The sequence below is a fragment of the Blastomyces dermatitidis genome (assembly GCF_000003525.1).
Source record: "Blastomyces dermatitidis ER-3 genomic scaffold supercont1.3, whole genome shotgun sequence".
Taxonomy (NCBI): Eukaryota; Fungi; Ascomycota; class Eurotiomycetes; order Onygenales; family Ajellomycetaceae; genus Blastomyces; species Blastomyces dermatitidis.
In genome coordinates, this window is record NW_025544776.1 from 5,478,466 (window position 1) to 5,491,785 (window position 13,320).

At 45.4% G+C, this 13,320-nt stretch overlaps 4 protein-coding genes across 5 annotated transcripts; 1 reads left to right on the plus strand and 3 right to left on the minus strand.

Moving 5' to 3' along the window:
• The first annotated feature begins 2,520 nt into the window (after nucleotides 1–2,520).
• BDCG_03331 (uncharacterized protein) lies at nucleotides 2,521–4,707 on the plus strand. The gene is made up of 2 exons (XM_045418930.1): nucleotides 2,521–3,559; nucleotides 3,759–4,707. Exons 1-2 carry the CDS (start codon nucleotides 3,326–3,328, stop codon nucleotides 4,095–4,097), a joined length of 573 nt encoding a protein of 190 aa, XP_045275391.1. The 5' UTR covers nucleotides 2,521–3,325; the 3' UTR covers nucleotides 4,098–4,707.
• Nucleotides 4,292–6,666, minus strand: BDCG_03332 (sorting nexin-4). The gene is made up of 2 exons (XM_045418931.1): nucleotides 6,159–6,666; nucleotides 4,292–6,058 (listed from the first exon to the last, which is right to left on the minus strand). The coding sequence occupies exons 1-2, from the start codon at nucleotides 6,447–6,449 to the stop codon at nucleotides 4,835–4,837; spliced, it is 1,515 nt and encodes a 504-aa protein (XP_045275392.1). The 5' UTR covers nucleotides 6,450–6,666; the 3' UTR covers nucleotides 4,292–4,834.
• Nucleotides 6,667–6,846: 180 nt separating this feature from the next.
• BDCG_03333 lies at nucleotides 6,847–8,570 on the minus strand. Of its 2 annotated transcripts, XM_045418933.1 has the most exons (2): nucleotides 7,862–8,570; nucleotides 6,847–7,789 (listed from the first exon to the last, which is right to left on the minus strand). In XM_045418933.1, exon 2 carries the CDS (start codon nucleotides 7,472–7,474, stop codon nucleotides 7,136–7,138), a length of 339 nt encoding a protein of 112 aa, XP_045275393.1. In that variant the 5' UTR covers nucleotides 7,475–7,789; nucleotides 7,862–8,570; the 3' UTR covers nucleotides 6,847–7,135. The 2 variants fall into 2 exon arrangements, with proteins under 2 accessions (XP_045275393.1, XP_045280402.1); XM_045418932.1 differs by having other exon boundaries at nucleotides 6,847–8,570.
• A 57-nt stretch (nucleotides 8,571–8,627) lies between these two features.
• Nucleotides 8,628–12,762, minus strand: BDCG_03334 (kexin). The gene is made up of 2 exons (XM_045418934.1): nucleotides 10,344–12,762; nucleotides 8,628–10,223 (listed from the first exon to the last, which is right to left on the minus strand). The coding sequence occupies exons 1-2, from the start codon at nucleotides 12,128–12,130 to the stop codon at nucleotides 9,386–9,388; spliced, it is 2,625 nt and encodes an 874-aa protein (XP_045275394.1). The 5' UTR covers nucleotides 12,131–12,762; the 3' UTR covers nucleotides 8,628–9,385.
• Between the last annotated feature and the right edge of the window lie 558 nt (nucleotides 12,763–13,320).

Below are 13,320 nucleotides of genomic sequence, written 5' to 3' on the forward strand. Positions count from 1 at the left end.
TGCTAATGAACTGCTCAGTATGAGTACTATGATAACACTTGTTATGAAAATGAGAGATCATTGCCAGAAATGCATATAATGTAATAGATGAACAGATAGAAAGAGTTGAACAGAAGAAGAGATAGAAATCTTGAATGATGATAATATTCAATGATAATAAAATAAAGAAGATGATTGAAGAATGAGAAAAGTTAGTGAATGAGTGATATAATATAGTGAAAGTTTCTTTGTGAGAATGTACACAGAATGCTAGCCAAATCAGGAATAGATCACACAATTGTGAAATGCTAGTGATGAGCTAATCCGCATGAAGCTAGGGCATATGACATGGTCACATGAGTGTGACCGAATCTGGTGAGGGAGGATGTGGTTTGGAAGAATGTATGACTGTCGGATAATACCACAGCCGCTTCCGAACTACTAGTGTACATGTATGAGTGTAAAGGGGCCATAGCAGCCGCTAATTAAATTAGCGTACGAGATTCAATATATAAGAAGCCGGCGTACACCTGTAATCGTACGCTGGCTTAAGCAACCTTTGAATCACACAGAGTTGATAAAAGAATGAAAAATTCCTCATAATTCTACAGTGTCAAAGAGCAATGATTTGTGAGAATGAATGAAAGATCAACTTACAAATGTTTCTCTTTAATGAGAATAATCTCATAGAGAGTAATTCATCTGTGAGATGAATCTGTGTAATAATCATACAAGAATCTTATGAAAATAATTGAGAGTTAACTGAAACTCTTCTGTATGAAAGATATGAGATGAATCTGTATGATAGTCAGAGAAGAATCTGTAGACTATAAAGAATTTTATAAAATAAGAAACTGAGTGACAGACTCTTTTCTCTTCATAATAACAAGAGATTTTTTCTCACTGAGATTTTTTATAGATGTGAAGAGTTTTTAATGAGTATCACTACAGTGCTGAGCTGACTATGAAGTCACTCAGTGAAAGGCTTCACAGATAAAGTCTTAGAGAGAGAGAGATATGTAAGAAATCTTACTTCTTACAGATTCTTTACTTCTATTTCTATCTCTTATGTAATTAATAGAGCTAGTAGCCCTTGACTACACACAACTATATAAACTGAAGTTCATAAATACTATTCACAACTCAGCTTAAATACTATTATACATTTAATCTCTATATTTTATCTTTCTACTGTGAACACTTCTAGTAGTTAACAGTATATATCATGCCAAGCTGCAAACATCTGAATAATCACCTGTGAGTACTTATTCTTACACTTACAGAGTTCTTTAACTTATTCTTTAAATAAATTTTAAAAACAGATTAGTAGAATCTTTTATAATTATTCTTTAAATAATTTAGTTAATTCTTAACTTTAGTATAGTAAAGATCTGTTATTATATAGATAACAGCTTCTTTATCTTTTATATTATATAACTGAACTTATAAGTCAATTTTAAATACAAACTTATAAAAGCTTTTATAAATTATAATTCAATAAGTAATCTTAAGTGATTATAATTTAAGAAAGTTTCTTTTCAGTTTATAAATATCTCTAAAGATTATATCTAAAGACTTAGTTTAAGAGTGTTTACAGATAGTAAGTATTTCTTATAAAAAGATAGCTTAATTCTATAAAAGATTCTCAAGAATGTTCTTCACTAAGATTGATTTATTTATAAATTTAAAGAGTTTCTCTGTTATAGATATAGAGAATAATATTCTATAAATAATTAATAAGTTCTCTAAGACTTCTTTTCTAAGAGTTATTTATAATTTAGATGACTGCTTCTAAGTGTCTGTAGTAGAATTTATAGAAATTAAAGTATATAAGTTTCTAGTTCTTTTAATTATAATAGATGATTACTGACTGACTGAGCTTGAAATATAAGAATAAATACTCACAGATAATTATTCAGATATTTACAGCTTGATATAATATATACTATTAACTACTAGAAGTATTCACAGTAGAAAGATAAAATGTAGAGATTAAATATATAATAGCATTCAAGCTGAGTTATAAATAGTATTTGTGAACTCCAGTCTATATAGTTGTGTGTAGCCAAGGGCTGCTAACCCTATTGGTTATGCAAGAGATAGGAATAGGGGTAAAGGATCCGCGAGGAGCGGGATTTCTTACAGCATGGCATGGTGATGGATTTACTATATTAAGCTTGCTAGCCCCCTTCTTCCATTTAGGAACTTGAATCAATCAGTTCCCTTCCCGTGGGGTTGTGGTGAATGATGATTACACTAGTTAACCAATAATGCGACAACCACGCCAGTTCATGACAGCGCAATTCTTCTATCTATCCCCCAGGTCTCTCTCATCCTCTCTCATCTTTACGGACACAATTGTTACCTGCGTCAATTCTTCCATGGATACAAAGTGCGCTGGTGGTGATTGAGCTCTTTTGCCCTAGTAGCCTACATCATTTAGGTTTGCTGTTCTGGATCGCTAGTTATTTATTTATAGTAGCGCCCGTTTTCAATTAAGTTAAGTTAGTTAAGTTAGAGATCAGCCAAGCCACCCCAGACGACGATCTCAGGGCGGGCAAGGGACAACACACACGATGTCAGATGCGCTTCTGTTGCCATGTCTTGCAACAATGAGCTGGGGCCTCGGGAAGGCCGACTCGTTTTCTTTTTTATATTTTGATTTTATTTTTTTTACTACCTCGCCAGGAGGCGATCGTGGCGGCAGCTACTACTGGGCAGTTTAACTGTAACTAACTAATAACTGCTGCCTCGTTCTGTTTACTCTCCCATCCATCTGTCCAAGCTAAGGTTCATAAAAAAATAATCCCTTCGCTTGTTGCTTCCTGTTGTCCGCGGCAACTTTTGCCTCACAACCTAACATATATTCGTTTCTCCTCTATTTCCTAATTTGGTGGCGAATATATATATACTTCAAAACCAATAATAGCTTCTTGTTTTCCCAAGATGCACCTGGTTTATGGCCGTCGCTTCAACCTTCCCAATCCTGGTGATCCAGAGTTTTCCTGGCTAGCATGACCTATGGTCTAGCATGTGGATACCCACTATTCTTGGTATTTTGCCATCATATCATATCATGGTCCGGGGCTATAAGAAAGGAAGAAGAAAGTAGCTAGTTTTTCATGGAACTGCCAAGTATATATTATACTTGTTTCAACGATCCTGCCTCCTGCCAACGGGTTGTTCATACTAACATTATCAGGATTCTGATGAACCTGTACACTCATTCAAAACATATACTCCTTTACGCTCATTTATACATCCTATTCCTGCACTCTCCACAGATAACATACACATACACATACACACCCGCAGACACATCCAAGCGGATAAACGAAGAACAAACATGACCACCCAATTGCAAACAGAATCACCCTTAACGACATCATCGTCCTGGATAGACGATGCAGAATTCCTCTGCTTCAGCCCGAACTTTGCTCACTACGAGCCCCCCTCCACGAGCCCGAAAGCCCATAAATGGCAGCGGGTCCCAATGCAATATGAGCACGAAATGTACCTCCAACTCACAGCGGGCGACGACGGCATCATTGAGAAAACGGCAAACCAGCTCTATCTGGAGGTAAATAGAATAATCCCTCTCTTCAACAGCCGCTTATCATACTATATACCCCATGCTCTTGCATGTCTTTTACATTTGCACATGTATATACATGTGCAAATAAATGAAGTCAAATCAACTTCCGGAATTCCCTCTCAGCCCGCCCACTATCTAGCCCTATTTACACCCCTTACTCACGGAGTTTCATGAATGAATCCAGGAACGACGACGCCGCCTACATTCTCGATCTCAAGACCCGGCCGTCTCCGGCCCGCAAGAAAACTCCCCGAGCCCTATAGACTTTGAATGTGCCGAGATGGAGCGGATACGAGCTGTTGAGCGCCAGCGTGGGGGGCCCGTGCGATCCGCTTCGACTGTACACCCGTCGTCGTCGACTACGACGACGACTACGACTACGACTACGACTACGACTACGACTGCGACTACGACTACGACTACGAGTACGAGTACGACTGAGCAAAGTAGTCCGCAGGACTCGTCGGAGCCGAGAACGATGGCGACGATGATGACGAGGGATGACTGGCTCTTTTGCATTTGAAGAGAAGGGGGCAATGTGCTCTTTTGTTTATTAACTGTGTTTTGCATGTATTATGATGAGATATGACAGACTTCTCTTGTGTTTTTATATGCTGAGAACTATTTTTTTGTGCTCTCCTGTTTTTAGCCTGGGTGTTGGGATATGTGGGATATTTAAATTTTGGTCAAATGGGCGTTGAATTGTCAATGGTGGGGGGGTTTTTGGTTTTTTTTTTTGCATACATCCATTTACATCAATTCGATGAAGAATTAGTTATGTAGCAAAAAATGGTTATTATTTTCTATTGCGGTTTGCGGGCAAATATCACCAAATATGAAATACGGATATTGCATCTAGCCTAAGTATGACCATAAAATACCTTAGCTAATTAAAAGTGATTAGTTAAGGTATAATAACATGGCAGCTCGGAAGGAAAATAAGAGGGAGAGAAGGGGAAGAAGGCATAAAAACCCTCTGAGCTGAGAGTGAATGGACATGAATCACTTCATGGCAAATAGGTAAAAAATATGAAAAACAAACAAGGCCTGAGAATCAATTAACACACAAGTATCCCATTTGCGATAAAACCACACATAATTAAAATGTGAAACAAGTAGGGAAGTGAATGCAGAAATACATCAATAATAAGCAATTCGTCCCATCCCATCCATCACACCCTAATCTCGTTAAATCATATTCAAAGAAAAGGGGGGGGGGGGGTTATAAAAAAAATAAAAAATAAAAAAAAATAAAAGGTATCATGAATGGCCCGTCCCAACAAGTCCACCTTCCACTCCTTTCCCATGCGGCTTATGACCATGGTAACTCTCCCCCCCCTCCATCTCCATCTCAACAATAAACCGCTCCCAAGTCGCTAGCACCCCCTGATAAAACTCCACATGCTTCTCCGCCAACGCTCCCAGCGTATCACGGAACTCCACGGCCTTAATGCGTTCAAAATCCGCCACTTCCCGGACGACCTCCTCATCGAACATCTCTGAGGTGGTCTTGGAACTTTCGACTTCCCGCGTTAGTTCGTCGATGCGTAATTCTAGTTTGCGGATGCGTTCGCGGCGGGATTGTTCGTGGTCGACGCCGCGCATGTCTTCCATTTTGGAACGGATGAAGGAGGCTGGGTTGCTGGTAAGTGGGTTGGGGGAGTAGTAAGAGGCCGGGTTGTTGGCTAGGGAGTCGCGATCGAAGACGGCTTTGTTCCTGTAGTCGACAAGGGCTTCAAAGTCTAATTGTTTCTGTTCGCGGGTTTTTAATAGGGATTTCAGGGAGAGGATATATGCTTCCATATCCCGTAGACTGCCCAGGTAATTTTGATCGGTGTGGTCTTTGAGATTCCTTATACCCCGTGCTGTCTCTTCTACTGACGCAGCAAAGATTTGCAAGGGTGCCTCGACGTCTGGCTCGAGCAAGACCAGCTTGCGAAACTGCGTGGCTAGTTCGTTGTAGTCGGTTTCTAGATCCGATTCTCTTCTGGATACCCTTGCCACTATCTTCTCGACGTGATTCAAGTCTTCATCTAGTTTATCGGCTTTCTCCCTCACCTCAATGAACCGCTTGTCAGGTTTATGCACCTTGGTGAAGGCGTTTACGAAAGTGTCTGCAAAATTATCGAAAATCCCGGTTGGTCCGCCGCCGCCATCAGACGTACTGGTGGAAGTACGTGATGGGCGAAGGCGCATATGCGCGTTCCAATCTGCTGATTCAAGGAATACAACGAGGATGGGAGCACGGCGGAGAACGGGGTGGAGAGATAGCCGCTTGAGGAATCTGTGGAGGGACCAGGCGCGACGGTTGGTAAAATCGGTGCCAAAACGATCCCCGCGCACGTATTCCATCTTGTGCTTGTCAGGAAGCGGAGGGACGGCGCATGCTGGATATTCGCGGAATAGTGTGTTGTACAGGAAATTGAAATCTGAATAGCGACGACGGACAGCGAAATCTGGCTTTTGGAAGGATTTGAAGTCGGTCTGGCAGAGTTACCGGAAAAAAGATATGTGTCAGCTCTGCGGGGGCTATGCGGGATATGTACTATTTTGTATGTGAGAGAGAAGCGGAGTGAACACCAACATGGGTCGTGATGAGATAAGATACATAGGCATCTTTCGTGCCACTGTTTTCCTTCAACGGCGAATCCACTGTGCATTCAAGTATGCCATCTGCAATTCCAGCAAGGTCACCTCCAGAGTGTGTAGAAAGCGGCGGCCCTTCCTCGCCGGTCGAGCTCATCCTCCGTTTTCCGTTGACATCATAGTCCGATCTCTCAGGTCCCTCAGCATCGGTTCCGGACGTGGTTGGCCTTGAGACATCGCTATCAGGCCCATTCCTCCAAGACACGCTGTCAAAGTCGCTATGGTCCATTGTGGTCCGACCTCTGAGGGAACCTGGGGTATGAGCTAGCGTCAGCAGGCGGAGTCGGGCAGCTGGGGATGGAGATTCTAGCTTCTAGTCGTGGTCATAAAATAAATCCGAACATCCAGGGAGCTACAGCACAAATAGGTCAGTCCAGATATCCGTCTAATGAATCCGCGCCAGTGTGTAGTGTGATAAGAGAAGCAGAGGCGGTGCTCAGGCAACTCCGTTTCGGGAAGCGGGATGGAAGTTGGTCTGCTTGGACAGTCATCAGTCACGTGACACCTCTTGAGCCAGAATCTCTTGGCGTCGTCATCGCCAAACCGCACTTTTCTTGTGGCTGAGTAAGTAGGTTCCATGATAGAAACATTCTTACAGCTTACAGAGCAGTGAGAACCTTTGCAGTTTCTGGAAAAAATGTTATTATGTCCCATTTGGGGCCAGATCATAATGTGATAATAATTGAATAAGCTGTTCTAAATAAATCTGGCTGTCCCTGCTTTCGAGTCCGGTAACCTTTTCGATCGTGTCCCGCCCCGCCCCGCCCCGCTCCACCCCCACCTGTCAGGGAATAAACATGCTCCACCCCCCCCCCTCGGTCCCTCGCACAATAGCGCTCTCCGCCTCAGCAGCTCGTCAATCAAACAACCAGAAAAAAACTAACACAGGACATTAAAACATATCTCTCCACCCCTTCAGACAAGCCTCATAGCCGCCCCCTTAACATGCGCGATCCTCAAACACAACGCATCCCTCCCCTGCCTCATCCTCAACAAAGACAGCGTAGCTTGCAAGTTATACTGATCGAGCGGCGACGATGGCGGGAACGCATTACCAGCCCCCGTCGTCTGGTCCCAGAGGATCTCCAAGCCCTCGAAGGTAAAGTCTTCCATCAGGTGCGGGCTGCGCGATTGGATCTCGTTCTGGATTAGGCGCAGGAGGGCGCCGTGGGTTATACAGGGGTCGATGAGAATTGGAGTGGAGAGGTGGGAAAAGCGGAGCATTACGGGGATTAGGGCGGGGGCTAGGGTCATTGTGGTGTGGTGAGTGGGTGATCGGAGGAGGATTCGAGGGGCTCGGTGAGTTGTATAGATAGTATGGATTTGATTAACGCCGTTGGTTTGAATGATGGGGGTTGATATTAGTATATATTTATATATATGCTTTGGCTGGCGAGATATCTAGGGCAGCAAGCTTTCCCCAACTCAATGGGATAGATATTTCGAAAATATTTCAGATATTTCTGCTGGCTTGTCGTTGTGAACCTCCCGTCCTCAAGACTCACATCAACGTTAATCTCAGGGTGTGGCGTATTTGTATTTTAACTCCCGTTCTCTGCAACCGTCGTACTTGCCGTTGACATACGTTACTCGTCAGATTATCATCATAAGTTACTCAATGTCGTGCATCTCGTAACATACATATATTGTGTGCGACGGTAGCAGCCCCGCAGCACCCGGTGTCCAACAAAGAATGGCTGACCGAATGCACGAATCGGCCATTCCAGCTTCCATGGCTTGCATATGCACATTAGCTTTATCAGGTATACCACTCCCCCTTCTCTCTCCTATTCAACCCCCCCCCCCCCTTCTTCATCTCAACCTTCCTCTCCCGATCCTCTGAAAACCCCTCCCACTCAACCCTCGTCCACCCCACCCCTCTCAACCCCAAACCATCCCGCCTTCTCCTTCAGAAAGATATGTTTCTGCGGTAACCCTTTCAACACCTCCGCAGTGTCAACCTGGCCAAAATTTCCATCAATGAAGCCGGCCGCCGGGCCCAAAACTTTCCGGCTCGACATCATACTGCATGGAAACTGTCGAACCGCACGATTCACAGAAGTCGCGCGAGGCTATTTAGCTGAGCGCCTTAGTGTGGGCGCTCCATTGTTGCTGCTGGTTGGGGTTTTGGGGGGGTTGTTTGTAGATGGGGTTGTGGAAGTTGCAGTGAGTTAGATGGAGATGGTATGTGGTGGAGGTGAAGGAGGTTTTGGGGCAGAGACAGCTGCCTTTAAGAATGGGTGGTAGAGGCATGGTTGGATATGTTTTCTAGCATCGGAGTTAGAAGTAGATAGGCTCGGGGTTTTGTTAATGTTTGATAACTCCCGGTTGCATGTGCTGGGTACCTATTAGGCTTATTTACAGATATCCAGAAATTTATCACACATGTGAATTTCTTATTGTCCTGGAGGGGTCTCTTGTTCTTGTATGACACCACCGATTTGGTCCCGTATATGCATAGCCTTTTACAACCTCTATAGTGCCTAACAGCCAGCTGTGTGAGTAACTCTGGCTTTGACAAGATGTACTACTGAACCGCTTACCGCATATTGTGTGGTGAAGGGAAAGGGAGCTTGGAATTAGCAGAAAATTGAGTAAAGAGGAAGAAGGAACATATAACAATGCCCAGATGAAGATATCTATTCTTCTCAATCCCTGTCAATATCCGATCTCCGTGATATAGACGTACACGTACAGTACATGCAAATGCATATATGGTTATGCCTCGAATCGATCCATGAAAAAGCGACGGACAGAAAGCTGATTGGATATATATGCCTGAACGCCAGATCGTAAAGACCTCTTGATAGGAACATCAACGCCTCCCAGAAGAGCTAGACAACATGGCAAAATGTAATGGTAACACATAAACAACCAAAAGCAGAAGCGCAGAGGCGCTTCGCTCTAATGCCGGGAATACCATATCTCCATAGAACAATCGAAGGACCAAGGCTTAATTAACTCCCTGAAATAGGTAGCAAGGGGCGAAGATGAACAGATAAAAATCAAACAACAAAAGGTAACAGGCATTCAGGGGTCGGAAAATATATATAGTTAAAAAGGGGGTGAAGTAAAAGAACTTTAAAGGGAACGCGCAAAAAAAAAAAAAAAAAAAAAAAAAAAAATCTAAAAAGCTCATCAAAAATGAACAAAAACACAAACCCGCTATGTCTTCTCACTTAATCCACCACTACCACCACTACCAGCAGAACCACCAACCCTCTTCTCATCATCCTCCTCATCTCGATACGGCCCATCACTCCCGGAGTCCGATAACTCCATCTCCCCAGTCCCATCATCGCTCAAAAGATCCTCATCACTCTCCCCCGCAAACGCATCATACAACTCCCCTCCCTTCTTCTTCCTCTGCTTCCGTCCCAGCCGACCAACACCACCAGCACCCATATGTCCCGCCCCATCGCCATCGTCATCCCCACCACCATTAAGCGGATCCGTGTCGTCGCTCCCATCAATCATCTCAAACTCATAATCATCACGCGGGTTGTTGCGGAGGCGTTTCCGGCGCTGGACGAGGAAGTAGACGCCCAGCGCGGCGCAGAAGATGAGGATGAGCGTGAGCGAGCCGTAGATCCAGACTTGGGTGCGTTTGGAGACGCCGAAGGTCGGGAAGAAGGAGGGGAGGAAGCTGTCGGGTTTGGATGGGTTGGCGCTGTCATGGTCGTCAGGACCTGAGGCCGAGGTAGAATCGGTGGGCTTCGCGTTGACGGGGCGGTCGACGCCGTCTGATGGGATGGAGGTGGGGGTGGGGCGGCTGGGTCCGCCGGGGGTGGTTATGGGGGTGGTTATGGGGGTGGTGGTTACGACGGCGGGTTCGGTGTCGTGGTCGTGGTCGTTTTCGGTTGGCAAGGGGTGGAGTTCTTGGATCTTGGGGTTGATGGCTTCGCCCCATAGGTTTAACTGCCAGTCGATGAAGGTGCCGTTGTGTTCGTTGACGATTGTGTCCTTGACAATTACGGTCCATTCGCCGATGCCGGATTCGCCCCTGATATGGTAGGAAAATGGTGTTAGGTTTTTGTTTTTTTAAGATCTAACTGGGGGTTTGAAGATATGATATATGATCGGGGCCCGAGGAGCTATTCCTTTCATCGGGTTTGCTACTTACCAATGAGCGACGGACATAAATGTCCAGTCAACATATCCAACAGCGTGATCATCATTTTTCCTTGTCGTACTTAGAAGGCTGACGACACCAGACGGGCTGTGAAGTTCAACACTTAAATCACCGCGGCGGGTATGGTTGACATTCATCGTGAGAGTAACATGTTCTATACGCTCGATGTTATTCATGTCCAACATCTTTTTGGTGACTTCGAAGGAGCTGGCAAGCCCTGTCTCTCCCTGGGGGATTGGATGGTTAACCTGCTGCCAGGGGGAATGCATCCAGGCTTGCGGTTTCACCAGCTTCCACTCCTTAGCTAGATGGACAGCAGAGTATGCGTCTACCTTCCCGTAGCCGAACTCATGGCTGAACTGCTTTCCGATACTAGTCTCCTGCCAGTCGCTATCGTTTAAATGGACCGGGATCGCAGTCTCTAGGAGGATATATTGGACATCACGCCAGGTCAACTCGGGGCGGACACTTAATGCAAGCGCCACAACGCCCGCAACCAGCGGGCCAGCAGCAGAGGTACCACCATGTCTTGTTGCACATGAATCCACTCCAACGTCAGTGGTGTGTATGGCCCCGTTGGCACCACTGCTATACGTTACCACGAGCTGCGCGGAGCACCACTCAGAATAATACGGGTGATTATCATCGCGATCGACAGCTCCTACGGTGACACTGTATATGCTGTTCGTGTAGCCATCAAAGTTGCAGTTGTCTTCATTTCCAGCACCGTTGCCCGCCGCGAACACGTATATCGAACCTCTCCCAGCTCTTCCCTTTTGGATTCCGTTGACAAGTGCCCGCCGGATGAGTATACCGGGGGCATCCATGGTGGCGCCATCGTCGATAGGGCCCCAGGAACAGGAGTATATCTGGTTGTGCTGATATTTGTAGTTGATCGAAGCGGCTTCATCCTCGTCTGTCACGGGTTTGGAGAGTATACGGATCCCAGAAACTTTGCTATCATAAGCCACTCCAACGCCACAGACATTATTTCGCACCGCTGCAATCTCTCCAGCGCACCGCGTACCATGTTTATCGTCAAATAGTCGGGGCTTGGGCACGGGCGACTTGTCATTGTAATCATAAGATCCCTCCGCAAAGTAGTTATCCATAAGATCATTGCTGTTCATATCCAACCCATCATCCACAATGGCGGAGATCACCCCCTCGCCAGTTATGCCTTCGAGCCAGAGGCCTGTCACGTTGAGATCATGGCCCACCTCAACGGTGTTAAACAGATGCCACTGATCGGCGAATATTGGGTCCTCAATTTCCAAAGTAGTTGCGATATGACGCAGTCTTTCCGTAGCGTTATAACCCTCATCTTCCTGAACTTGCGGCTTCGACTGGCGGGCCTTAGTTTTTGCTGTTGTCGGTGGTGGTGGTGGGGGCGCCCGTTTCACCATAGGAGGTCTCAAGGTCAACTTCTGCGACCACAGTATCCCGTCCAACACATCTGTCACCACGGGATCTTCCATACTCGAGTGCGATACATCCCGTTTCCTCCGCCTCCTCCGGAGCTTCAAGTCGTCTAATGTTTTGCCTAAATCCGAACCTGGCCGGCCCTTTGGTCTGGAAAATGTATGGTGGTCTGCCAATTCACCGACTTGGCCTTCATGTGTGGCTCCTAGTAGCTGCGCAATCTGGAGTGGCGAGACGGAGGGATCAAGATGGAGTGCAAAGTAATCGTTGGCATCGTGGTTACGAGGTAATATGGATGCGCGTGCGGTGTTGATCAAGAGTAGGGCAACGGCACCGGCGGCACCAATGAGTTTCATGCTGTGAATCTCCTACTTCCTTAACTTCTTGTTCCTTGCCGGTATCGAAGTTACGGGGTCGCTGTACACGGCGACACCGGCCAAACCGGCTCTGTCGCCGGGAAAGATGTGCAAAGAAGGGCGTGAAATGCTGATTGCCATCAACCATAACAACCGCGAACCTTACTCCAAGAGTTCTTTGTCACAAAAGCAGGGTGTTTGCGCGGAGGGTGGTTTTTTTGGGGGGGGAGGAGGAGGATGGGTAAAGGAGGGCGGAAAAAACGCTACGCAGCTAGCTCCCCGAGTATTCCTAGGCTATCGGCGAAGAGTTGATGGTGTTCTTCTTTTCCAGTGGTAGAAACCGACTTGAATACTAGTAACGGCTGGGTGAAGATAAGACCTTAAAGATAGGATAGGGGACAAGCTGCCTGGAGGAGAGATACGTAAACCGGTAGAACTAGACTCCCAAATGTAGACCAAACGGAAGGTTGGGAACAAACGAGGAGGAGAAATAGGTATGGAATAATAGAAGAGACGGTGAGTGTGGCTGTAGATAATAATAAATAGTATTGAATAGTTAGGGGACGTTGAAGATGCCAGCACGTATAATATTAAATAGCAAAAGATGCAACCGTTGCTTTGAGTACGGAGTACTCCGTAGTGATATTATTTAAAATAACTACGCAGTAGTTAACGTTAAATACACGCGGGTTGCCGCGCGGCGATCACTTGTACTGTAACTAACTACATACTTTGCTGGAGTTAAATATCTCGTCTCATCAACAATAAACATACCCAACTGTTCTAGTAACCGGGTCCTCTTCTGTATTATTATTAAATATTACTCTACATCTCCAATGATACCAAATTCGCATGCAAGCAAGGCTGGTTTTCTCTTCCTCCAGACTTCCTGTAGACTTCCTCTAGACACTAGGTTCTCGTATTATTGTTGTCTCCCCCGGATGGTTAGGTAGAAACCTTACCTTGGAGAAGTTATAACTATCACATGACATTGAATATCTAGTCAAAGTTTTTTTTTGTCCCATTTATTATTATTAAATTAATATTCCGACCATAGATTTCCAACGGTCGGCGCTTCAAAGTTTGGATTTCCTTTCTTTATGGGGAGCGCCAGAGGAGTTTGACAGTCCGGTCGTTGGTAGGCACAACCTGCGTTTCGAGTTCTCCGTAGTTATTATATTAAAATTAAT

What these genes read in the sequence shown, in the direction of transcription:
- BDCG_03331 (XM_045418930.1), top strand. Translation starts at nt 3,326, where the DNA reads ATGACCACCCAATTGCAAACAGAATCACCCTTAACGACATCATCGTCC. An exon ending in CAAACCAGCTCTATCTGGAG is followed by an intron (nt 3,560 to 3,758) that starts GTAAATAGAATA and finishes GAATGAATCCAG; the next exon opens with GAACGACGACGCCGCCTACA.
- BDCG_03332 (XM_045418931.1), bottom strand. Translation starts at nt 6,449, where the DNA reads ATGGACCATAGCGACTTTGACAGCGTGTCTTGGAGGAATGGGCCTGAT. An exon ending in CTTATCTCATCACGACCCAT is followed by an intron (nt 6,059 to 6,158) that starts GTTGGTGTTCAC and finishes TAACTCTGCCAG; the next exon opens with ACCGACTTCAAATCCTTCCA.
- BDCG_03333 (XM_045418933.1), bottom strand. Translation starts at nt 7,474, where the DNA reads ATGACCCTAGCCCCCGCCCTAATCCCCGTAATGCTCCGCTTTTCCCAC.
- BDCG_03334 (XM_045418934.1), bottom strand. Translation starts at nt 12,130, where the DNA reads ATGAAACTCATTGGTGCCGCCGGTGCCGTTGCCCTACTCTTGATCAAC. An exon ending in TTTATGTCCGTCGCTCATTG is followed by an intron (nt 10,224 to 10,343) that starts GTAAGTAGCAAA and finishes CTACCATATCAG; the next exon opens with GGGCGAATCCGGCATCGGCG.